The 24283-nt window shown below is 39.5% G+C and overlaps 1 protein-coding gene across 5 annotated transcripts in view; it reads right to left on the bottom strand.

Moving 5' to 3' along the window:
* The window catches only part of fer (fer (fps/fes related) tyrosine kinase), a 199311-nt gene that overhangs the window by 38722 nt on the left and 136306 nt on the right, over positions 1-24283 (bottom strand). For all 5 annotated transcript variants that reach the window (XM_072583637.1, XM_072583635.1, XM_072583636.1 and 2 more), the window contains 4 exons: positions 21978-22100; positions 17152-17208; positions 14614-14729; positions 12254-12348 (listed from right to left, as the gene is read on the bottom strand). In XM_072583637.1, the coding sequence (XP_072439738.1) occupies positions 12254-12348; positions 14614-14729; positions 17152-17208; positions 21978-22100 (391 nt within the window). The remainder of the gene's footprint in view (positions 1-12253; positions 12349-14613; positions 14730-17151; positions 17209-21977; positions 22101-24283) is intronic.

The raw sequence follows: 24283 nt of genomic DNA, 5'->3' as shown, positions 1-24283 counted from the left end.
GTCTGGACTGAACCACATTGTTTGCGTTTTTCCCCATTTCACAAAAGATGAAATGACTTAATTTGCACTTTTATTAATGTCTTTCCTGTATTCAGGATGACCCAAGGAGCGCCACAATGAATTATAAATTTTGAATTGCGGTTGCTGTTGCAATGAGCTAATAACATCAGCGTGATTGAGGGTATTCAGCCTGTTGTGTCTGTGCTGACCCTTTGAAAAATAATGGCATTTAGTCCTTCATCCCATTTTATTGTCAGCAACCATGTAAAATTAGTCAACCACAAGGACCTGTCCAATTCCCTTCTAAATCTATGGAGTCAGTTTCAGGCGCAGACACTCCAGTGTCTGACAACTCTTGTGAAAAAAATGTTTCCTTAACTTCCTGCCGCTGTTTGCTGACAATTTGAATCCATGACTTCTAGTTAATGACCAATGCATGAGAGGGAATTTCTGCACAGGAATATTCCATACGTTGTAATGAGTTAAGTTATCTGAAAATCTATTAGTAACTGTCACTGAAAGAGAAGTAGTAAGCAAAACACCAGACCGCAACTATTTCAACTTTTAGTAGTTCTATGCTTTTTTTTACCTGAATCTCATGGGAGATAGAACTTTGGGTTTTATACTTCATCAGGAGTATCTTAAGATTGCAGGACGAGCCATTCAGAGTTAGAGAATTACAGCACAGAAAGAGATGGCTTGGCCCAATTAAGACAGAGGCGAGGAAAACTTTCTTCTCTCAGAGGGTTGTCAGTTTCTGGATTTCTCTCCAAGAGCGAATAGTGGAGGCTGGGTCACTGAATACCCAGACAGAGAGTCAATAGTTATATGGAGCAAACAGATAAATGGAGTTGAAGTGATATTTGATCAGCTCTTGCAGATGGCACTGAATTTGGAATAATTCAAAACTGTGAGGACAACATGGAATTTCAAAATGGCATTAACAAGTTAGTAGAATGGACAGATAAGTGGCAGATGATGTTCAATACAAAGAAGTGAGAGTCTTGCACTTTTGTTGAAGAAAGACAAGAATAAATGGAGGTACGATTCTAAAGGGGGTGGAGGAGCAGAGAGACCTTGGTGTATATAAGCACAGATCACTAAAGGTGGCAGGACAAGTGGATTGCAGTTAATAAAGCTTACTGTTTTCTTGGCTTTTTTAGTCGGGGCATAAAGTACAACTCAACATGGACATCCACTATAAACCAACTCACTCCCATAGCTACCTGTTTTTCTACATCTTCTCCCATCCTGCCTCCTATATAAAAAAGCTATCCCTTATTCCCAATTCCTCCACGGCATCTGCTCCCAGGAGGACCAATTCCACTATAGAACATGATAGCTACCCTCCTCCTTCAAAGACCGCACGTGGTCGATGATGCCCTCCAATGCATCTCATCCATTTCCTGCACCTCTCCCCTCGAACCCCACCTGTCCAACCACAACAAGGACAGAACTCCCCTCCCCCCAAATCCTCACTTTTCACCCACCCAAACTCCAGACACATCGCATTATCCTCCGCCATTTCCATCACCTACAAACAGACCCCACCACCAGGGATATATTTCCCTCCCCAAACCTATTTGCGTTCCTTAAAGACCATTCCCTCTGTGACTCCCTTGTTAGGTCCACGCCCCCCCACCAATCTACCCTAACGTCCCGGCACCTTGCCCTGCCACCGCAAGAAATGCAAAACCTGCGCCCATACCTCCCCCCTTACTTCCGTCCAGGACACCAAAGGAGCCTTCCACATTAGTCAGTTTTACCAGCACCTCCACACATCTCATCTACTGTATCCGTTGCTCCCAATGTCTTCTCGACATTGGGGAGACAGGATGCCTACTTGTGGAATGCTTCAGATAACATCTCCGGGACACACTCATGAAATAATCCCACTGCCCTGTGGCTGAATATTTTAATTCCCCCTCCCACTCTGCTAAGGACATGCAGGTCCTGGGCCTCCTCCACCGCCAAACCCTTACCACCCTACACCTGGAGGAAAACTGTCTCATCTTCCCCCTTGTGACCCTCCAACCATACAGAATCAACGTGGATTTCACCAGTTTCCTCATTCCCCCTCCCCCCACCTTATCCCAGATCCTCCTACCAACTCAGCACCACCCATTTGACCTGTTGCCTTCATCCCCTACTTCATATACCTAGTGCATTCCCAGCCACCTTCCCTCATCCCCACCCCCCTCCCATTTATCTCTGAGTCCCCTTGGGCTACCCCCTCATTCCTGATGAAGAGCTTATGCTTGAAATGGTGATTCTCCTGCTCCTTGGATGCTGCCTGACCGGCTGTGCTTTTCCAGCACCAACTCTTCAACATAGAGTATAACAGCAAGGACTGATGTTGAACTTGTTCAATGATGTGAAAATGCCAGTGTTGGACTGGGTTGGACAAGGTCAAAAATCACACAATACTAGGTTATAGTCCAATGGGTTTATTTGAAAGCACTAGCTTTCAGAGCACTGCTCCTTCATGAGATCCTAGTGAGAGAGGAAGACCTTAGACACAGAATTTGTAAAGAAAAGATTGAAGGGTCATACAATTCATGCAAATGAACTGAATGCACCGAAGGCAGCTCTTAAATCTTTAATCAGTTCGAATGGAGATGCAGGTTTTGATTGATTAATATGCAAATCCCAGAATTTCTTTCAAGTCACTGCCCTAGGATAAATTAAGATGTTATCAATATACGGGAGGTGACACCTACGGTCAGAAAGCCAAGTTTGGTACCCATCAGGACAGCCTTAAACGGGATCTTGGGTTCATGTCACACTACAGGTCACCCCACCACATTATATACTCATACACAAACACACACAGACATTCACACAGATCCTCTCTAACACACACACACACTCTCACACACAAGCACTCTCTCAGATGCATTTACTTCCTTATACTCACACACACTCTCTCTCTCCCCCCTCACATACAAGCACTCTCTCAAAAACACACACTCTCTCTCCCTCACAAGAACACACACACACACACACAAAATATCTCTCCCCTTCTCTCTCACTCACACACATACAAAATTTCTCTATCCCTCTCTCTCTCACACGCACACACATATAAATCTGTGGGATGAATTTACATTTGCAGATACATTTTATTTTGTTCAAAAAGCACACAATTTGTAGAGAGTAAACGTGGCATTTTATACACTCATACTTTGGAAATAAAACCAGTCTGACTCCAAGTTAAGGCACAGATAGATTCCAAACAAGATCTCACATCTAAAACACATCGTCTGGCCAGAGGTGTCACCTCCTTCATATTGATAACACTAAGTTATTTCAGGGGAGTGACTTGAAAGAAATTCTGGGATTTGCATATGAATCAACCAAAACCTGCACCTTCATTCTAACTTAAAGATTTATGAAGCATCTTAGATGTGTTCAATTCATTCACACGAGCTGTATGACCCTTTGGTCTTTTCCTTATAAATTCTGTGTTTAAGGTCTTCCTCTCTAACTAGCACCTGATGAAGGAGCAGTGCTCCAAAACCAAGGGTTTTCAAATAAAACTGTTGGACTATAACCTGGTGTTGTGTGATTTTTGAACTTGTACAAGACACCTGTTCGAGTATTGTGCAAATATGTGGGATCCACAAGACAGGAAAGTTGAGAATTTCCTGGACAGAGTGCAGAAGTGATTTACAAGAATGTTTCTCATGCATGGAAGCAGTTATGAGGATAGATTAAAGAAGGTGGGACTGTTCTTAGCGATAAGGCGGCTAAAAGAAGGAGTGATCAAAATTTTCAAAATTATTAATGAACTAGACAGAGTGGGTAGGGAAATGTTCCTGCCCATAAGAGAAAAAGAACAAGAGGTGAATGATTTAAAGCATCGTACAAATGAAACAAGGATGATACAAGAAAAAAAAACGTCTTCACAGAATGAGTATTCGGGTATGGAATGTGCTGCTTGGAAATGTAGTGGAAGCAGGTTCGATTGAGGTATTCAAGAGGGTATCTGGTGATTATTTGGATAGAAATCACATTCAGGGATATAAAATCATACCATGCAAAAAGCCTAATTAATAATATTGTTGTAAAAGAACTTTTAGGGATGAGTAATGACAACATGATAGAATTTTATGTTATTTTTGAAAGTGAAGTAATTCAAACTGGTGTTAAATTTGAAGGAGGGACATTCTTGAAACACGAGTCCCAAGGTGGTTGAGTTGGATTAGGGAAATACTTACAGTCATACAGCATGGAAACCCTTCAATCCAACTCGTCCATGCCTCCCAAATTTCTCAAACTAAACAAGTCCCATTTGCGTACATTTGGCCCATATCTGGCTAAACTTTTCCTATTCATGTATGTGTCCAAATGTCTTTTAAATATTACAACTGTACCTGCATCCACCACTTCTCTGGAGTTCACCACCTTCTTCATGAAAACGTTGTCGGCTCAAGGTCCTTTTTAAATCGTTCTCCTCTCACCTTAAAATATGCGCCTCATCATTTTATAAACCTCTAAGGTTACTCCTCAACCTCTTATGCACTAGTGAAAAATACCCAAGATTATCCAACCTCTCCTTATAACTCAAACTCTCCAGTCTCAGTAGAATCATTGTAAATTTTTTCTGCACCCTACTCCAATTTAATAACATCCTTTCTAACACAAGGTTATCAGAATTATACAGAATATTCCAAAAGTGGCCTCACCAACATCCTGTATAATCGCAACATGATGTCCCAACTCCTAAATTCAACAGTCTGAGCAATGAAAGCAAGCTTGCCAAATGCCTTCTTTACCACTCACTTTATTGTTTATCTGTGATGCAATTTTCAATGTACATGAATCCCTAGGTCTCTGTTTCATCTAAACTGGAGGGTGACCAATATCCAGGCTGGAGGATTTGTTAGTACGACTCGGGAACCTTTAAGCTAGTACGAGGGGGTTGGGAGAAGGGGATAAGAAGAGAGAAAGTTGAGGATAGTGGAAGACAGGAAGTTAACTAAACAAGGAAAGCAACAGCATGTCAGAGAATAAAGTAATTCTGATTAAGTAAACTGCATTTTTTCAATGCAAGAGGTCAAACAGATAACGTGGATGAGTGCAGAGCATGTATGGGAATATGGGACAGGGACCTCATAGCTATTACAGAAACATAGCTGAGGGAGAGATAGGATTGGCAGCTCAACGTTCCAGGTATTGGGATACAAGGGATACAAAGGATACATAGGGAGGCAAGAGGCATTTTTGATTAGGGAGATCACTGCTGCTATACTCAGAGGATATTCACATAGTTATCCAGTGAATCTATATTTCTATATTTCATCTATATGGGTGGAACTTATTAGGAGTGCATTAGATTCAAAGAAAAAAAACTTGCAACTACTGTGGTTATGTGGCGAGTCCAGTTCAATAAGAAACAATATAACCACTACTGCCCCTCAACATTCAATGGTGTTACCATCACCAATCCCCACTAAAAACATCCTGGAGGTTGAAACTGAACTGGACGTGCCACATAAACACACTGGCTGCAAGAGCAATTCAGAGGCTAGAAATACTTCGGTGAGTAACTCAACTTCTGATTCCCCAAAGCCCGTTCACCATCTATACGGCACAAGTCAGGAGTGTGATGGAATACTCCTCAATTGCTTAGATGAGTGCAGATCCAACAACACTCAAGAAACTTGACACCATCTAAGACAAAGCAACCCACTTGATTGGCACCACATTGACAAACATCCATTCCCTCCACCACCAATGCTCAGTAGCAGCAATGTGTACTAGCTACAAAATACACTGTAGAAATTCACCAAAGATACTCAGGCAGCACCTTCCATACCCATGACCACTTCTATATAGAAAGACAAGGACAACAGATGCATGGGCACACCACCACCTTCAATTTCCCCTCCAAACCATTCACCATCCTGACTTGGAAATATATCACAGTTCCTTCACTTTCCCAGAGTTAAAATCCTGGAATTCCCTCCCGAATGGCATTGTGGGTCAACCAACAGCCGATGGACTGCAGCGGTTCAAGGTGGCAGCTCACCCCCACCCTCTCAAAGGCAGCTAGGGATGGACAATAAATGCTGGTCAGCCAGTAATACCTACAGCCCACAGATGAGTTAAAAATAGGATATTAACACTGGTGAAGCAGAATCTGTACAGATAGAGCTTAGAAACATCAAGAGGAAGGAAACAACAGTGAGTTTTGAATATGGATCCGCAAACTATATTGATAATATTGAGGAAGGTATTAAACAATAAATTAGAAATGCAAGCATTAAAGATACTGTAGTAATTATAGATGGCTTAAATCTGCGTGTACACTGGGAAAGAAAATTAGTAATACTACAGGAGAGGAATTCCTCGAGTGCACTTGGAATGGTTATCTGGATCAATACATTTAGGAATCAAATGGAAAAACAGACTAGAAATTGACAATCTAGCTGTACAAAGCTCCTTGGAGAAACGTGACCAAAATATGGCAGAATTCTTCATTACGATGGAAAATAATGTAATTGATTCTGGGACAAGATCAGACAAATCCATTGGAAGTCTTTAAGGACGTAATGGCATAGGTGATAAGGGATAGCCAGTGGATGACTTTTTGAAGGTATTCTAGAAGATCCCACATAAAAGGTTTTCAAATAAACTCTTTATTTTCTGTTCACTGACAGTTCAGTTGTTTTAGTAATACCTAGCATAGTCAACCTTCTCAAGTTCTTGAGTACTGCTTTTTATTGAGGCTTTTCAGCCTGAGCTCATCACATGTACAAGAATACCAAAACACAGGCAAACAACATTTTTCAACATTCTAGAGAGTCTGGAACAGTTGCTATGGTTTGGAAGGCTGCTAATCTAACCCAAATATTTAAAAAATGAAGTTAGAGAGAAATCTGAAATTATAGACAAATTAGCCTGACATTAGAACATAGAATAATACAGCGCAGAACAGGCCCTTCGGCCCTCGATGTTGCGCCGACCTGTGAACTATTCTCAGTTCGTCCCCCTACACTATCCCAAAATCATCCATCTGCTTATCTAAGGATTGTTTAAATCTCCCTAATGTGGCTGAGTTGACTAAAATTGATTTAGTATAATGGAAAATATAGAAAGTACATTATAAAAGATTTAATAGCAGAGTAGCTAGAAGATACGGACAGGTTTGGACAGTATGGATTTACAAAAGAGAAATCACTTTTGACAAATCTTTTAGAATGTTTTGAGGATGTATCTACTGGGATTGATAAGGGGAAAACAGTGGGTACAGTTTATTTGGACTTTTCAAAATGCATTTAAAAATGTCCTAACAATGGACAGAGAACTCACTGGCACACCGGAAAAAAAATCGGAGTAAATGGGGTCATTTTCTGAATGGCGAGCAGAGTACCACATGGATTGGTGCTTGAAAGCCAGCTATTTACAATATAGATTAACGATTTAATTGAGGGATGACAAAACTAGGTGGGAAAGTGAATTGTGAGAAAGATGTAGAGACGCTTCACTGTGATTTGAGTAAGATAAGCAACTGGGAAATTGCATGACAGGTGAAGTAAATGTGGATAAATGTGAGTGATTATCCACATTGGTAGCAAAAGCAAAGTGGCAGATTATCACAATGGCAAAAGACTGGGAAGGGGAAGGTGAAACGAGACCTGGGTGTCCTAGTATATCAGGAGAAAGTGAGGATTGCAGATGCTGGACAATCAGAGTCAAAACATGGTGCACTGGAAAAGCACAGCAGGTCAGGCAGCATTTGAGGAGCAGGAGAACAGGAATGAGGAAGGGCTTCCACCCGAAACATTGACTCTCTCCTGCTCCTCGGATGCTGCCTGACTGTTGTGCTTTTCTAGCGCCACACTTTTTGAGTCTGTCCTAGCGCATCAGTTACATAGAATGGACCTGTAGGCACAGTGGATAATGAAGGCAGTTAATGGCACATTGCCTTTCATTGTGAGAGAATTTGAATACAGGAGCATTGAAGCGCTGTGCAACTGAACAGTGCCACGGTGACATCGTACCTGGAATACTGTGTGCAGTTTTGATCTCCTTATCTGAAGGATGGAGGGTGTGACAATAGAGGTAGTGCAATCAAAATTTATCAGCCTGATCCTAGGATGGCAGGACTGATTCCTGAGACGGCAGGACTAACATATGAAGACAGACTGATCAATTAGATCTATATTCACTGGAGTTTAAAAAATGAGAGGGGGGATCTCAGAAACCTATTAAAGCTCTAACGGGATCAGACAGGCTAAATGCAGGAAGGATGTTCCCACTGGGAGTCAAGAACCAGGCTCACAGGGTAGGACAATTAGGACCGAGATGAGAAAAAAATTCTTCATGGAAATCCTCTGCCTCAGAAAGCGGTTGAAGCCAAAATACCGAATGTTTATAGTTAAATGTAGTTCTTAGGGCTAAAGGGATGAAATAATATGGGGAAAAGGCAGGAACAGGGAAATGAGTTAGTTTATAAGCCATGATCATATTGAACGGTGGAGCAGAATCAAAGGCCCGAATGACCTACTCTTTCTCTTATTTTCTATCTATCTATGATCTGTACAAGGGGAACATGCATAACTTATTGTTACATATTATTTGCAAAAACAGGCAGTTTGAGTAGCCCGACTTGGTCTCAAAGTATATAACTTTCCATTCTGAGAAGCCATTTTTGGAGCCTGCTGTTAACGTAATACCTATCATATAAATACAAATCTCTGAATTCCATGGCTTCAAATCTATACTGGGCAATTTGTCAAATAGTTTTTGCAACCTCAATAAACCACAACCACTGCGTCTCCATTATTTGTTCACTTTGTAAAGTTGGTGGTGAATCATGATCTGCCTTTAGAAATTCATGCTGACTTGCCTAATCAGGAATAGTTCTCCATATGGAGAAAATGAGGATTACAGATGTTGGAGACGAGTCAACAAGTGTGGCACTGGTAAAGCACAGCAGGTCAGGCAGCATCCAAGGAGCAGGAGAATCGACATTTTGGGCATAAGCCTTCATCAGGAATGTTCTCCATATGCTAAGTTATGCCATCCAAGTGATTTACCTCGGTTTACAATTCAATTTAAGCTAACTGGTCTATTATTTCCAAACTTCCTTTCTTCAAGACAGGTATAACAAGTATTATAAATAGCAGCACTTAGGTCATAGAGAGATCAGTCAGCAATTGAATTGTGCTGACATGTAAGCACCCAAACAAATCATGGCTAGCCAGTTCTCTCTGCAGAAGCAGTCGGACCAACTATGCAAATCCGATACTTCATTTTTTTAATTTCAGATTTCCAAACATTTGCAGTTTTTCTTATATTTTAATATCAAATCTTTGATTAGGGGATCAAGGGTGGGAGAAGACAAAAGAATAGGGTTGAGGAACATATCAGCCATGATTGAATTGCCAAGCAAACTCACTTGGCTAAATGGCCGTTTTTGTTCCTGTAATTTTAATACTCCACTGAATGATGAAGAAGGAAAGTTGGATGCAATTAACTGGGGTCCTAGTGATTAGCTTATCTTTGGTTTAATGAATTTCTTTACTACCAGTCACTTTGAGTAACTTCCACTAATCGTGAGAAACTTTTAATTGCCAATTTACCTACAATTTCAGTATCTACCGTTTGTGAAAATGGAGGCCAAGTATTTACATTAATGTTTTTGCTTTCACTTGTGGGTCATGATGTCACTGACTAACTAGGATTTATTGCCCATCTTCAGTGGCCCTTATGAAAATGCTGGTGAGCCGCCTTCTTGAACCGCTGCAACCAAGTGCATAGGTTGACACACAGTGCCCTTAGGTTGGGAATTCCAGGATTTTGATCTAGTGACAGTGACAGAACGATGGTATATTTCCACGTTAGGATGACGAATGACTTGGAAGGGAACTCACAGGTGATAATGTGTCCATGAATCTCATGCCATTGCCCTCTTAAATGGAAGTGATCAAAGATTTGGAAGGTGCAGTCTCAGGATCTTTGGCAAATTTTTGCAGTGCATCTTGTAGTTAGTACATCCTGCTGCTACCAAGTATCGGTTGTGAAAGGAATGGATGTTTGTGACATTTCCTGAACTTGAACTATAAACTTGCTCTTTTCGCCTTGCAACTCCTTCCTGTCATGTTAATGGTGTTACTATTAATTCATGTATAGAAAATATCTTTTCATTACCCTCTATTCTACAGCATTTTTTATTCCCCTTCATCTTCCTAACCGTCATTTCTGAAGCTTCTTTATAAGCTCTAGATATTTTTAATTTCAAATTTGTTTCGTTATTATTGATCTATGAAATATCTAACATAATTTCTTTATAATATAACCCAAAATAACCTAAAATATGACCCAAATACACAATTTAGTGACATAATCATCTTATAGATCAACTCCTCTTTATAATTTTGAACACTGGCCTGGAGAGAAATTCTGAAAAAATTTATTAAACAGCAACACAGTATTCTACTGACTTAACACATCTCCATACCTGAATATAATATTGCGTTTTCCAATGTTTCCTGTTTGATTTGATTTATCATTGTCATGTGTACCTACGTACAGTAAAAAAGTTTTGTTTTGTGTGCAGTACAGACAGAAGATGCCATACAAAGGTTAGATCTCATGGAATACAGGGAGAACTAGACATTTGGATACAGAACTGGCTCAAAGATAGAAGGTAGAGGGTGATGGTGGAGGGTTGTTTTTCAGACTGGAAGCCTGTGACCAATAGAGTGCACAAGGATCGGTGCTGGGTCCTCTGCTTTTTGTCATTTACATAAATGAGTTGGATGCGAGCATAAGAGGTACAGTTAGTAAGTTTGCAGATGACACCAACATTGGAGGTGTAGTGGACAGCGAAGAGAGTTATCTCAGAATACAACAAGATCTCAAGCAGATGGGCCAATGGGCTGAGAAGTGGCAGATGGAGTTGAATTCAGATAAATGCTAGGTGCTGCATTTTGGGAAAGCAAATCTTAGCAGGACTTATACACTTAATGGTATGGTCCTAGGGAGTGTTGCTGAACAAAGAGACCTTGGAGTGCAGGTTCATAGCTCCTTGAAAGTGGAGTCGCAGGTAGATAGGATAGTGAAGAAGGCGTTTATTGGTCAGAGTATTGAGTACAGGAGTTGGGAGGTCATGTTGCGGCTGTACAGGACATTGGTTAGGCCACTGTTGGAATATTGCGTGCAATTCTGGTCTCCTTCCTATCAGAAAGATGTTGTGAAACTTGAAAGGGTTCAGAAAAGATTTACAAGGATGTTGCCAGGGTCAGAGGATTTAAGCTACAGGGAGAGGCTGAACAGGCTGAGGCTGTCTTCCCTGGAGTGTCGGAGGCTGAGGGGTGACCTTATAGAGGTTTACAAAATTATGAGGGGCATGGATAGGATAAATAGACAAAGTCTTTTCCCTGGGGTCAGGGAGTCCAGAACTAGATAGGCATAAGTTTAAGGTGAGAGGGGAAAGATATAAAAGAGCCCTAATGGGGAAACGTTTTCATGCAGAGGGTGGTACGTGTATGGAATGAGCTTCCAGAAGAAGTGGTGGAGGCTGGTACAATTGCAACATTTAAGAGGCATTTGGATGGGTATATGAATAGGAAGGGTTTGGAGGGGTATGGGCCGGGTGCTGGCAGGTGGGACTAGATTGGGTTGGGATATCTGGTCGGCGTGGACAGGTTGGACCTGTCTGTTTACATGCTGTACATCTCAATGACTCTATAATTGCATAAGAGTAACAGAACAGAATGAGGAATACAGTGTTATGGATGGAGAGAAGGTGCACAAAGAGTGAGGTCAAAATTAAATTTGAAATTTAACAGGTCCATTTAGAAATCTAATAGCAGCAGCGAAGAAACTATTCTTGAATCTGCCCGACGGAAGAGGTCGGAAGAGATTATAATCTGGATGGGAGGAGTCTTTGATTTTGTTGGCTGTCTTTCCAAGGTATTGAGAAGTGTAGATGGAGTCAATGCTTCCAGTGTGAACGATAAAAAGTGGACAAATTTGAAATCAAATTGTGACTTCTTAAAAGAAATCTAACAATAATTTTTTGTGAAGTTTTTTGAACAGGTTTCTATGGATTTCACTGTACTCATATTCTGCCCTACTTAAAATGTGATGAGAGTTTTCAGGCAAGGCAATGAAATAATAAACAAACATTATAAAGACTGCATTTTTGGCTTCTTAGTTGACTGCAAATTTATTTTCATATATTTAGGCTATTATAAATAAGCATTGATCATGACACTGAAGCACTTAAGCATGTTACCTGGTATTAGCTCCATAACAATGTAAATGGGCTGCCTTTGGGTACAGACTCCGATCAGTTTGACAATGTTTGGATGATCGTACTGCTTGAGTATCCTGTATAAAAGTGAAATATACTTATTTACAGAAAGCTTTTTGGGAAGATTTGCAACGTTCATAGCACTCCAATGCAGACATGATTAATCAATATTGGAATTATCAAGACCAGTGAAAAGGTTGATGTGCAAAAAAAAAAGTTTAAACCAAAAATAAGAGAAGAGAAAATTTGGTTTTAGCATAAATTGATAGGTCAGTAATAAAAAGCACCAGCTTCACACTTCTGTGGCAAAGGTGTTCCACCTTAAGTCGAGTGCTGCAACTGCGATAGTCTTGATGTGAATCCTTTTCAATTTCTCAATGAGTTCTGATATGAACTGAAACAGTATACACCTCTAGTTCACCTCAGTGAACATTCCATTCCATTAATTTCTTTTCCAGTAATATTCAACTTAATGATGGCTTTTAAAAAGTGTCACTGAATTTGAATCTTTTCAACCATTAAGGATTTGGTTTTGATTCATGTTATAATCTTGCACTCAAATGGAACTTGAGGCTGCAAAGATTTCAATCCAGCTGGCAGCCAGATCTGGAGAAGAAAGGTAATGTGCAGTCAACTCAGGGAAATCAGCTGTCCAGACATTAGGTATCCGATGACAGAAGATTATGCAATCATTCTCATGAACCATCTAGGATATTGGGTTAACACAAAAATCAGCATGAATTAAAATGAAGGAATAGTTATTAAATTGTAGTTGAATTAGGACAATTAGGACTGAGGTAAACAGTGACTGGCAGCAGCCCGTGTATTTAATCTGGATATTCTAAAACAAGATCAGTATTTCATTTCCCACCAGATTGGAGGTTTCAGTGCCTGCCTTTTAGCTATAAAATTGGTATGGATGCTCATCAACTAGATCAGGCAGTTCACATCACAGGTAGCAATGGGAATCTCCATTAGTAGATCTCTTGGTGATGCCTATACTTGGAAGGATTTAGTAATCAGACTGTAGGACCTATCTGAACAGGGAGAGAAAACAAAAGTATTCTTAAGATCAAACTGTATATTTTTTTGAGAGAGAACAGTAACCCAAGTTTACCTAAACACAGATGGTCAGACTTAAAGAAAACTTTCCTCTGTTTTAGTCATAAAGTTGACCAAAATAAAGTTTTTGTTCATCAACTTTCAGATAGTAAAGTGATTAGTTATCATCTTACTCAGAAGCAGTTGAAACAAGATGAAATCTTTGACAAATACGTCTTAATTATTAACTATGATCATTGCCTTTATCATGAGCATGTGGCAAGAGGATTATTGTACACGGTCTAGGTACCAACGACCTCAATTGTGAGCCCAGCTAGAAATCGGGAGGCTGGTCATGATTAACTTGAGAGTGTGGCTATGGCAGATTTGAAATTTATAAAGGTATTACGATTTATCACAATGCTATTGGCTCACATCAGCAGTAACAATGGTGACTAACATATATTACTAACATTATTATGCCCATGGGTCAAAATCAATCTCATATTATAAACTCTATAAATGTGTGTCTCCAAACAGCTGTGGTGAACTACAAAATGGAAGCAAAATACAATACAGATAGAGATCAGGTGCAAGGATGTAAAGATAGCAATAATAAAATCTTTATCTTTTTGGTAACCAACCTTGAAAGAGATTGGTATGATCTTGCTTCAACAAAACTTTAAATGGTACATTCAGATTCAAGTTGAGAGTGTGGTGCTGGAAAAGCACAGCAGATCAGGCAGCATCTGAGAAGCAGGAAAATCGACATTTTGGGCCGGAGCCTTTCATCAGATATGAGGCTGGGAGCCTCGGCGCGGAGAGATAAATGGGAGGGGGGTTCAGGACGAGGGGAAGGTAGCTGAGAGTGCAATAGGTGGATGGAGGTGGAGATAAAGGTGATAGTTCGGAGGGGAGGGTGGACCAGATAGGTGGGAAGGAAGATTGACAGGTGGAACAGGTCATGAGGGTGGTACTGAGCTGGAAGGTTGGAACTGGGGTAAGGTGGTGGTGGTGGTGGGGGGGGGGGGGGGGGGGGGGGGGGGGATGATAAATGAGGAAGCTGGTGAAGTCAACATTGATGCCCTGGGTTGAAGGGTTCTGAGGTAGAAGGTAAGGCGTTCTTTCTCCAGGTGTCAGGTGATGAGGGAGTGGTGATAGAGGAGGCCCAGGACCTGCATGTTCTCAGCAGAGTGGGAGAGCAAGTTGAAATGTTCAGCCACGGGGTCCGGTTCAAGTTTGCCAGCATGAAAAATGAAAAAAAAACTACTTCCTTTGCATTCTCCAAATAGGAATCCTACCTTGCTTCTGATAAAAATTTAATTTTCAGCTCTTGTGGCAAATCTTCTTTGCACGTTTTTACAGCCACTGGAGTTTTATCTTTCAACGTTCCCTTGAAAACTTCACCAAAATTCCCCTGAAAAGTACAACATTTATATAATCATAAACAGATAACTTTCAGATTAAAACACTATGGCAATGCAAAAGCATGAAAATATTTTTTGACTCCATTGTTTCCTTCAAGAATGTCTTCTAAATCCCCTTCTGTGCTTTAATATATATGTTTAAAATGTTTAAAGGAAACTTGCATATTCATGTTAAATATCCATGGCAACGTTTACAACAGTATTGAGAAGCTCTGCAAGCTTAGAAGCTATTTCTGCTCTCTGCAGTAAAAAAAACTCAGTCTAAAGAAAGCCAGGTTATTTTTCCTTCAGGAAGTGCTGAAAGCTGTGACTTTTAATACAGTAAATCAGAGATTTTTGTTAGTGTGAACCAGTCACTCTCTGCCTCCAGCAAACAAATCAAGCATTCAGAGATGAGCAATCAAGAAGCTGTGTTTTGGTCAGCACAAAAATCATCTCAGAAAATCCTGTGAACAGGTGCACAGAAAAGCCTTTTCTCTATCTGTAACATCCATGTTATTTTCCCTGTCTGTGGAAATAGAGAAACAGCTAATAAGGGAGTTGAGTTTGAAGAAGTAGTTACATACTGTTGGTTCATAATTGTTTCCCTGTAACATGTCTATTTATTTGTAATAAATCAGAATTCTTGTTCAGTACAGAAACCTGCTCTGTGCTTTCTATCAAATATAAAGTCAGGTAAATTGGGGAGTTCTGCACATTTTTAAAAAAATCTTTAACTTAACTGTGACAACTCTGGGAATAATGCAGCTTGATTTCCAGCTTGCTATCCCAGAGAGGCATTACAGTAACAGACAAAAAGAAAGGCAATGAATATCATGAAGAAACAAATATCATGTGAAAATGATGCATGACTTGCTATATTAAAATCACAAAGGGATACAGAAAGAAACAAAGGAAAGATCAACCAGAAACAATGGGGACGAAGAAAAGGTCAAGGAAAAAGGACATACAACAAGATGGAGGTGATGGTTTTGATCTCAAGTTGCTGAACTCAATTTTCAGTCCAGAAGGCCAGATGGAAAGCAAGTTATGGTTTCTTAAACCTCCATGGAGCTTCACTGAACACAGCAGAAATACAGGGACATAAATGCCAGCATAGAAGCAAGATGGAAGATTAAAACAACAAGCAAACGTTAGCTTGGGTTCATGCTTACAGACAATATGGAATGTTCACAGCATTGTAAACAGTCCGCATTACATCTCTCTAATACAAAGAGATTCATACTTACAGCATCTAATACATTGTAGTGTATTGAAAGAAGTGCAAGCAAATTACTGTTTCACTTTGAAAAAGTTTTTGGGGCCTTGGACAGTGAAAAGGGGAAATTCAACATCGGTATGAATTTGAAACATTAATTCCTTTTCAGCCACAGATGATACCTGACCTGCAGAACTTTACCAGCAGTTTTTTTGTTTTTATATTCAAGATATTTCATAAACATTAATTTATTTTTTCATAATCAGGAAACTATAGGTGAAATGTTCCTAAACCTACACAAGATACACTGAATAGTGGATTAGCACAATTGCCTGGAAAGGAACTGGTTTTACTACCATCAAGGGTCCTTCATAGGTATGCACTCTAATCTACACAATGGCCCAATAGTCGCAGTGTGTTGGAGAGGTGAAAACAGAATTATATTCTATGCAAGCTGAACATCGAAAATTTCTATAAAAAGGAAATAAGAATGCTGCCGATATTTATTAAGTGATGTGTATTAAAGTAACAACTGAGCGAATCCAAAAAAAAAGTTTCCAAAAATAAGAATAAAAGTTGGAAAAGAAGCAAGTATTTTGGCAAAAATAATTTAGTCATTTATCTTGCCATCCACAAAGTTTATTGTTCCTAATTTAATCTGTTGTGAAATGAAACTAACCTCCACTCCTTTGGAGATGAGAAATCAGAGAAGAAAGATAAGTGTCAAATTCCAAACTTCTGGCACAGTACTTTTGTCCTGCACCACCCAAGCAGGGTTCCAAATATATTTGTAAAGGCTGTTTTTATTTAAACATTCATTACTAGAAAACACAATGACCACTGAAGCTTTGAATCTGAGGAATCTCTGACAATGCATCTTCTTATGGAGAATTAGTATCTATTTGCTTGCAAAAAGCAAAATAACTGAATGCTGGAAATCTAAAACCAAACCGTTGGAAACGCTTAGCAAGTCAGAAACCATCAGTGGAGAAAGAAATAGAATTAATACTTCAGGTTGATGGCTTTCAACAGAACTGAGGAAAAGGAGAGAGTCAAAAAGCGAATGATCATCAACCTAAAACACTTCACAGTACTGAATTACTGTGAAACATGGCCTGTCAGTGGATTCATAACTGAGAAACTGAGAATGCTATATGATGCAAATATACCTCTACACACATTAAAAAGTTAAACAATTTAAAGAGCAGACTTACTTTCCCAAGCAATTCTCCAAGTGTCACATCTTCATGATTGAGGACCCATTTTTTGTCCTGTACCGAAGTTAAAATAAGTATTAACAATATATATATTTTTCCTTCAGAAAACATTTAATACCCAGTGTACAAAGTCATACATTAGATGTAAAAAAATTGTCAAAGGATCCCATTTACCACCCCTAAGAAAAAGAACAGGAAATGGCATCATCACAGAAAACGACATCACCATCCCAAGGAAATTTAAACACATAAATAGTGGGCCATATCACCAGTGCTTCACCAGAGGCTCACTGATGATGTTACCTAGTATGGTGACGAAACATCTGAAAACAAATCTTAGATTAGATTAGATTAGATTACTTACAGTGTGGAAACAGGCCCTTCGGCCCAACAAGTCCACACCGCCCCGCCGAAGCGTAACCCACCCATACCCCTACATCTACATCTACATCTACCCCTTACCTCACACTACGGGCAATTTAGCATGGCCAATTCACCTGACCTGCACATCTTTGGAGTGTGGGAGGAAACCGGAGCACCCGGAGGAAACCCACGCAGACACGGGGAGAACGTGCAAACTCCACACAGTCAGTCGCCTGAGGCGGGAATTGAACCCGGGTCTCAGGCGCTGTGAGGCAGCAGTGCTAACCACTAATCTTCCAGCTCAGCGAACAAACTTATATCCAAAATCTCAAAGTGAACTACAATTCTTCTAAAAACTCACTAGAACTATGAAATATTTCTTCCATATGTTCACAATGCTCATTTAGCATCACAATGTTTTAATTTATCCAGCTTATTCAACCCTACGCAACTATTTTCATTTAAGTTTAAGATTCCAGCTTTTGACTCATACATGTCACCCTTGAATCCAGGTAAAATTCCATTATATAACGATCACCTCATAGCAGAGGATCTTTTATTTGAGATTATTAATTAGCCATAGAAGTCTACAGCACAGCAAAGAACCTTTGGACCATCAAATTTGCATGTGTCAAAAACAACCACCTAACTACAAGTCATTCTTCTGCAACACGACAGTTGTGTTCCTTTGCAACCTTGTGCTTTAGAAAATTGCACTTTAGAAAATCGCTATACCCATTCAGTAGAAAGTTAACATTATCCAACAACGTCCATGATTTGTCAATCGCACTATAGCCAATTTGCACTGATGAAAGATGCATTCTGGTTGAACGACCTGTGTTCTAATTCCATTTTCCAATACATGGCCCATAGCTTTATATGATTTGGTATTGTAAATGCACATCTAAATATTCCTTTAATGTTATGAGGGTTTCTCCCTCTACCATCCTTGCAGGCAATGACTTCTAGATTCTCACCACCCTCTAGGGAAAAAAAATCTCTCACATCTCCTCTAAACCTCATGCCACTTATGCTATATCTATGCACTCAGTCATCGATTCCTCCACAAAATGGAAAAGTCTCTTCCTGTTAATGTCCCCCATAATTTTATACATCTTAATTATATACCACCTCAGTCTGCTCTGCTCCAAGGAAAACAACCCCAGTCTACCAATCTCTCTTTGTAACTGAAACTGTCCAGCCCACACAACATCCTAGTAAAACTACTGTGCACCCTCTCTACTTTTATCTCATCCCTTCTAGTGTGGATTTCAGAACAGCCCATAATACTTTACATGTGGCCTAACCAATAATTTATGCAATTCCAACTTTAGGTAAAAAAAAGCCAAGTATCCAACGCACCTTCTTATCCACTTTATCTAACCAGTCCCACTACCTTAAAGGACTGGTGGACATGTACACCAAGTTCCCTCTGATCCTACCATTCATAATGTATTTTCCCTTGCCTTGCCCAAGGCCATCATTTCACACTTAGCTGGTCTGAATTCAATTTGCCACTAATCAGTTCATTTGACCAGCCTGTCTATATCTTCCTGTAATCCATGGATGTCTCCTGACTAGTTATTACTTCACTAATTTTCATATCATCCACAAACTTACTGGTCAACCATGCTGTTCAACTGTTAAACATTTACTTAAACCACAAACATCAAGGGCCTCAACAGTGATCCTTTCAGGATCCAATTGGGCACAGACTTCAAGTAATAAAAATATCAACAGTCATCATCCTCTGCTTCCTGACAATTGTGGATGCAATTTTGCACTTTCTTTGGGCTCTTATCTTTGCTATCAGTGTCCCATGTGGAACCTTATCAAAAGCCTTGCTGAAATCCAAGCAGATGTCATCAAAAACACTGCCCTTGTCTACACGCCTGATCACCTCTTTGAAGAATTCAATCAAATTGGTCAGACATAATCTCTCCTTTACAAAATTATGCTGGCTATTTTTAAAATTAATCTCTGCTAACCTCATGCAGATTAATTCTATCCTTAAGAATTTCTTCTGATAGTTTTCCCACCTCTCTGAGATCCGACTGAAAGGTCTGTAGTTTCCTCATTTAACCCTATTCCCCTCTTCTTAACTAACAGTATCACATCGGCTGCCCTCAGTCTTGTGGCACTCTCTTGTGGCCAGACAGGAGTACAGTTCTATTATATTAGACAAAACAATACCTGAAATTGGCTCTTCCCTAGTTGGTTCCACAGTAGATTATCCAGGAATTCTATATCCTGCTCTTCTAATGAAAGAACATTTCTCACTTCTGCCTGAATGTCATCCTTTATTATCAGATTTACCCAACTCCTTTTCTATTTTGCCTGTCTCTTGAAAACATCAAGTACCATGAATATTTAGGGGCCATCATGGGTCACCATACATCCATGTTTACATAATGGCCAATCAAGAAAAAAAAGTTATCTTTATTTGAGACAATAATTTGCATATTCAGACACCATCTTTCTGTGTTCCAAAAATGCAACTTTACTCATCACTTCACTATTAATCTTAGGCATTTTGCCACACTTGTTGCATTGTATATCTTATTTTAAGTAGCTACATTGGTTCATGGTCCTGATACTTCTCTTTCAATTCCTAAATATCCTTTACACCAACCCCTGCTCTATTTTGTTTTGGTTTAAAATACAGCTATAGGCATTCACTTGTACAGGATAAGCAATTTGTCTTTTGGATTCTGCTTATTAAATAGATATCAGCTCCTTAAATATCATCAGGAGAACATCGTTTCTCATTTGATCTGTATCGGTACTCTTACATGGATCACTCCAACTGGATACTCCCCCTTATACTTGACATTCTTTTTTGGTCACAAAAGATGTTTTTGCTCTTGGCACTGTACTATAACCTTAGGAATTCCTTGCTGCAGCTGCAGAGAACATCCAGTTTGTCCACCATGCTCCCCCATCCATTCAGGTACCAAGAAGTTCACATCTGATCGATAACGGCAAAGATCAAGGCTCCTCTAGTATTGCTTCTTTGTCCTCTCACTTGCCTGAATGTCATATACTCTGACCACAAAAAAATGGACCTGAACTATTTGCTAGCATAAGCAGCATGGGCTGAAATGAGGAAGTTAGAAAGCCACAGAAGAATAAGTTCCATTGTTGCTTCTTTATTATGAAACATTGGGAACTCAAGGTTTAAACATTCCACTGCTAAAAGGACTCACTGCAGTATCGATTGCATGCCTGCCTTCTTACAGAATGAGACGGGACATCACAGCAGGGGAGGGGTGGCTGACTCCTTGAGAACCGAATCCTCTGAAGCCATACATGTGGATTTCACTTGCAGACTCAGGCAAAGATGTCTTGGCCATAACCTTATTAACTGTCTCCTGTTCCCATTATCATGCTTCCCCTACCTATTAACATAGGCATGTGAATCCAACAACGAGAACAAAGCAAAGTCCTTCTGTCTAAATCTCTATCCATCAACATATGATTATAAAGAATATGATAACCAGTCCCTGTAAACCATTCGCTAGTTATCACAGGAAATCAGCAATCTCCGGGCATTGTAAAATTGTAATTACCTGTCTTAAACAATGTAACAGCAATCAACCATGTGACTTGTCGACCTCTGTATTGTTCCTATAATTATACTGCCTTCATGTGTAGAACAGAGGTTCATTGAGAAGTGCCACCACAAGTAGGCTACATGACTGTTTTGGTGTCACTAAGAATCTCTCGCCAGCTGTCTGATGATAAAGCATTTACCATTGTACTGAAACTTGTGTCATCCGGATTTGTGGAAAAAATACATCAACAGAAGTATTCAGGAAACATTCTCTCTATAATGGTCACAAAGCCAACGCTTAACAACTCAAAACCCTTGAAATGTAGATCCTGCATAAGTAATTTTGCAGGATCACTATGCTCTTCACAGCAGTTCTCAGTTTTTTTTCATTGATTTCAATAAACTGTTAGATAAAATTTCATAGGAAAAAAACTTTAAGGTAGTTACTCCACCTACTTTAAGTTATAGGCAGATTAAATGAAATATTTTTCTTGTGATATGGGCCACAACAAGTATTTAAAGGTTACAAGAGCATCTACTGCCCTTTGGTACCAAATTCCCACTCTCACTAAATTCTCAAACTTTTGCACCTTATTCATGATGCATTCTGCATGACCTTATAGAAAGTTCAAGTTATTACAGTCGCAGTAAGATACAATGTTATAATATAGGTTTAATATTTCAAATCCATGGAAAGAATGAGTGTAGGTATTTCTGCTTTACCAAGTACTCGGAACAGTTGTAAAAATGAGACAAAGTTGCCTAAATAAAGAGAAAGGAACTTATTTTAAAGAGCAGATGGAATTAGAAAATTTGGCAATTGAAATAGCACAACATTGACAATCTCTAAATTTGCACAGTAACTTAAGACAAAAATAGTAAAACCCAGTCATGTGAATGTTCTGACCTTAACAACAGGATTCAACAACACCACTCCTGATTTTTTTGTGATCACTTGCTTTGTGGAATAATGATGTTCCATAAGCTGAGGTATTGTTGGAAATCCAGTTCCTTCAAATCGATACTGATTCTGTGTAAAAAAAAGTTAGAATAAAATACCTAAAAGTACTCAATAAACCCCCAGCACTTTACAATATCGGCTACTCAGGATTAGGTTATAAACTGAATAAAAAACAGCTGTTAAGTATTGACCATATGTAGAAAAGCAAGCCCAGCCATTTATTTTCAAGAGTATTCACCCACCAACAGTTTTAGAATAGTGGGGTGAAGAAGCAAAGACATTACGAATCAAAACTGAACTGGACAAACCATTTCTCTATTGCCCCTAGAGAGGTTTTGTTCTCATTGACTAATGTTTCACTACCCTTTTCCTCAAATTCTTTTCACCAACAACAAAGTGAAGTTAGAAATGAAATAAAACAGTCTGGATCAAGAGAGCTGCCGATGTTTTGTTAAGGGCACAGAGATTGCAGTTTCGTTCATTAGAATTCATAAGAGGAAAGGTTATGGACAAAATTCAAGTACAAACAATAGCACTGAAAAACAAAAATCAGTTTAACTCAGTTCCAAAGAGAACATCTTACAAAGTATTAAACACAAATTGATCGTGCATAGGACAAAATGTTGGGGATTTATGCCTTTCATTGACTAAGTCCCCGATTATGAAAATAGTATTAAGTTCAACAGATTTCTAGTTTGGTAAAAGGCAACATTAGGAAAAGATCGTGACACAATGATAATGTCACTCGAGTTATCTCAAGATCCAACTAAGATTGACTGAGGACAAACGCCTGAATTAAATTCAAGAGTTAAATCTGGAACAGGGTTCGCATCAGCAAACATGACCTTGATTGTACCATTGCTTGCTGTTATGATTGATTTGGTTCACTCAGAACATTCTGGCAAAGAAATCTGCCGGTAACATGGCAAGATCCCAAGGCCAACCTGCACATACTGACAAAATAAACTGACAAAGGGACTAGAATTGTTACCTTTAATGAGCATGACTACATCAATATAATGCACATCATTATGAATGACAGAAATAAATCTGCATCCATTGGTCCGACCACTCAGCATAACAAGAGCTTTCAAAAAAAGCCAGCTAAAAAGGCATTTACTGATCTAAGGTGAGAGCAATGAGTTTCTAGGAGATATACATGGAGGTTTATGCTCACATTTCATTGCATCCATGTATGTACGGGTTGCCCAAGACCAAAAATATTTTATCACTTTACGCTTGATCTTATTCAAAACCGGTTCTGCAAGTATAAACTGCCCAAGGAGTAGTGTGAATTACTATAATCAGTTTCCACCAAGTTGTCCACTTACAAAATCAAGGATTCCTTCACAGTTGCAAACGCCATACAGTACTTGCCTATCACCAGCAATGCAGGATCCATGTGAACATTTAACATTCTGAACCTATTCATCAACATACCAGTCAAGGAAGCCACAGGCATCTGTGCTGCAACACTACACCATGAAGATCTCGAGCTAACGTGATTGCATTAACCTGTATTCATTGACATTATTGAACTTGAGCAAACATGCAACACAACTCAGGTTTAATGACCAAATGTATGCCCAAATGGGTTGCATTGTCATGAGATCCCATTAGTTAGTCCCTGAACTCTCAAATACCTTTGGATCCCATGAGAAACAGATCATCAATACAATGACATACAACCTCTAGCTATGCATACTTCCAATATCTTGATGATGCATTTTCTGAAAATGCAGCCATACAAGAATTTCCTTACCTGTCTAAATAGGCTTTATCCTGTGCTGAAATTAATCTTTGAAAGAGGCCAGTAAAAGATGGTCCCTTTCACTATTGGTCGAACTGAGAAATCAGCCAGGGATTCTTTGTAAATGTCTTCCATAAACCTCCTTCATTTGTCAGTGTACAAACTGGGATTCCTACAGATCCATGACCTACCAACTTGGACTTCTCAGCAATCTTGTAAATAGGGTCAGAGTCATTTGTTCACCATCCAAACTTTAAGTTGAAACAGTGAATATTAAAACTGGCTTCTGGGATGATGGATAACCTGATCGATCATTTCTTGCTGCCCGTCACACAGTCCAGTATACAGATTTTGCTGGAAGGACAAGGTATCAAAATACTGGATTAGTGGTGCTGGAAGAGCACAGCAGTTCAGGCAGCATCCAATGAGCAGCGAAATCAACGTTTCAGGCAAAAGCCCTTCATCAGGAATAAAGGCAGTGAGCCTGCAGCATGGAGAGATA

This window comes from Chiloscyllium punctatum, chromosome 2 (genome assembly GCF_047496795.1).
Source record: "Chiloscyllium punctatum isolate Juve2018m chromosome 2, sChiPun1.3, whole genome shotgun sequence".
NCBI lineage: Eukaryota > Metazoa > Chordata > Chondrichthyes > Orectolobiformes > Hemiscylliidae > Chiloscyllium > Chiloscyllium punctatum.
This window is presented reverse-complemented; position numbering and strand designations above follow the sequence as displayed.